Source organism: Trypanosoma grayi (assembly GCF_000691245.1).
Source record: "Trypanosoma grayi strain ANR4 Tgr_1634_V1, whole genome shotgun sequence".
Classification (NCBI taxonomy): domain Eukaryota; phylum Euglenozoa; class Kinetoplastea; order Trypanosomatida; family Trypanosomatidae; genus Trypanosoma; species Trypanosoma grayi.
The window spans coordinates 1-2,199 of NW_008827252.1; the positions used below are offsets into that span (position 1 = coordinate 1).

At 53.4% G+C, this 2,199-nt stretch overlaps 1 protein-coding gene across 1 annotated transcript in view; it reads right to left on the bottom strand.

Annotated features, from left to right (window-relative positions):
* Nucleotides 1-1,973: 1,973 nt before the first annotated feature.
* The window catches only part of DQ04_16341000 (hypothetical protein), a gene marked incomplete at both ends in the record, with an annotated part of 348 nt that continues 122 nt past the window's right edge, over nt 1,974-2,199 (bottom strand). The window contains one exon of the mRNA XM_009317453.1: nt 1,974-2,199. This exon is cut by the window's right edge and continues 122 nt beyond it. Within this exon, the coding sequence (XP_009315728.1) occupies nt 1,974-2,199 (226 nt within the window).

The window sequence follows — 2,199 nt, forward strand, 5'->3', positions numbered from 1 at the left end:
TTTTCTTTCTTTATTGGTTTACTTTGAGTGATGCTCTGATGTGCCCTCTCGCTGTGTGTGTGGGCTGCTGCTCTCTGTCTGTGTGTCTGTGTGTGTCTAACTCTCCGTGTGTCTCTCTCTCTCCCCCTTTTGTCCGCCGCGCAGACCAGCGACCTGAAGCGAAGTGATGACTGTGACGGTGCGCCACGTGCTGTTTGTGCTTTCCCTCGCGCTGTGCTGCGCCTGCGGGTGCGTGGCGGCGCAGAAAGAGTTGGGGGCATCAATTAAAGAACCTGTCGTTCCGGTGCCTGAAGGAACGACACTGGAACAGATAAAGCAGAACTCGACAGCAGCGCTGGCGGCAATAAGCCAATCTGTGGAGAAGGCCACGAAGTACTTGGAAATGACCGAGAAATTGGTTAAAAGGGTAAAGGTATCAGTAGAGGCGGCGGCAACTAAAAAGAACACGGACAGTGAATCCAAGGAGTTTCAAGAAAAAACAGTCGACGCGTTGTCATATATGTACCGGCCACTATCATCAGTCATACGGCATGCGAAATTGACGAAGGTGGCACAGACTGACGCCAAATCCGCAGACGAACTGATTGTCACCACAGCGGATACGAATCAAGCGGGAGTTTTACAAAAGGCCTATGACTTAATGCGGAATGTGACCGGTTTCCAGTTCAACGCCGAATTGAGAGCAGAGAAAACTAAACAGAACGCAACGCTAGTTGCACGGGCGGTGAAAAAAGTTATCCAGCTACTAAGCATTGAGGTGGAGCCTGACGAACTGCTGAAGGAAGCGGATTCGTTAACAGAGGCACCCGCGGTGATCCCGAAACCCCCTGTTAATGGAAATGGTGCACAGTATCCAGTAAATCCAATGGAGCACCATAATGAGCATCCCGTGGAGGTGGTCCGACCCCAGGAGGAAGTTGTGGCAGTGGACAAAACAGTGAAAAACACCGCAGACATACCGAAAGGGAACGATGAAAAGACTGGGAAAGTTGCCCACCAACCTGGGCAAGGTGCTGCGGTGGACGTAAAGGCGCAATCCACCACAGCAGGTCCACGGGGTGAGAAAGCTGAACGGCCTGGGAATGTGGACGAGCCGATGGAGGAAAGTGGCTCAGCAGGCGGTGAAGCGCAGCAGAGCGCCGCGGACATCGTTTCTACAACAGCGCCTGTTACGGCGGTGGATAAGAACACGACTGAGAGCGGGAAAGAATTCCCTGATGTTGATGGAAACCAGGTGGGACAGGAACAGCAGCAGCGAACCGAGAATGATTCAGCCGCTGATGCCAAAACACCGGACTCCACCCTCAGTCCCTTGATTGACAGCAACACCATCAGTGATCTGATGAAGGACGGGAGCGACATCCAGGTGTGGGCGCGTGCACCGCTGCTGCTGCTGGTGGTGGTACTTGCCTGTGCTGCTGTGTGATGAGAGGTGTACCGGCACAGTGCGATGATAATAATCTGCTAGTTGCGTGGTGCTGTATGGGCTGTTTTCTCAGAGACACGATTTAATTTTTTCGTTTGTTTTCCCCCTCATTGCTCCCACATTCCGAGTCGGTGCCGTTTATTTCGCACGCGTGTGTGCACACATGGTGTCCGAGGAGTGTTCTCTTTGTTTCACCTGCGGTCCGTGGGCTTTGTTTTCTTGCTGCCGGGCTGTGTGCTTGTGCCCGTAATTCGTTCTTAAGCCTTGCCTTGCTTTCATTGCCGTCCCACTGTGGGATCGGTGCCCCGTCCACTGCCACGACAAGATACGAGGCGTGTGCAGGCACACAGGTGTATACCTGCATGTGCACTGGAGGCTACGGGTATTACTCTTCTCTCTTTTTCCGTTTTGGAGTGTGTGAGCTTTGTTGTTTTCTGTGGGGCTATGGGCTTGTCCCCTAATTCATATTTTTATTCTCAATTGGTTTACTTTGAGTGATGCTCTGATGTGCCCTCTCACTGTGTGTGTGGACTGCTCTCTCTCTCTCTCACTGTGGTGTTGTTCTCACTGTGTGTGTGTGTGTGTCTAACTGTCTGCCACCTCTCTCTCTTTCCCTCTCGTTTCTCCGCCCCGCAGACCAGCGACCTGAAGCGAAGTAATGACAGTGATGGTGCGTCACGTGCTGCTGTGCGTGCTGGCCCTTGCGCTGTGCTGCGGCTGCAGCGGCGTGGTGGTGGCCGCCGCGGGGGTTTCGCTCAGTCGGGATGATGCGC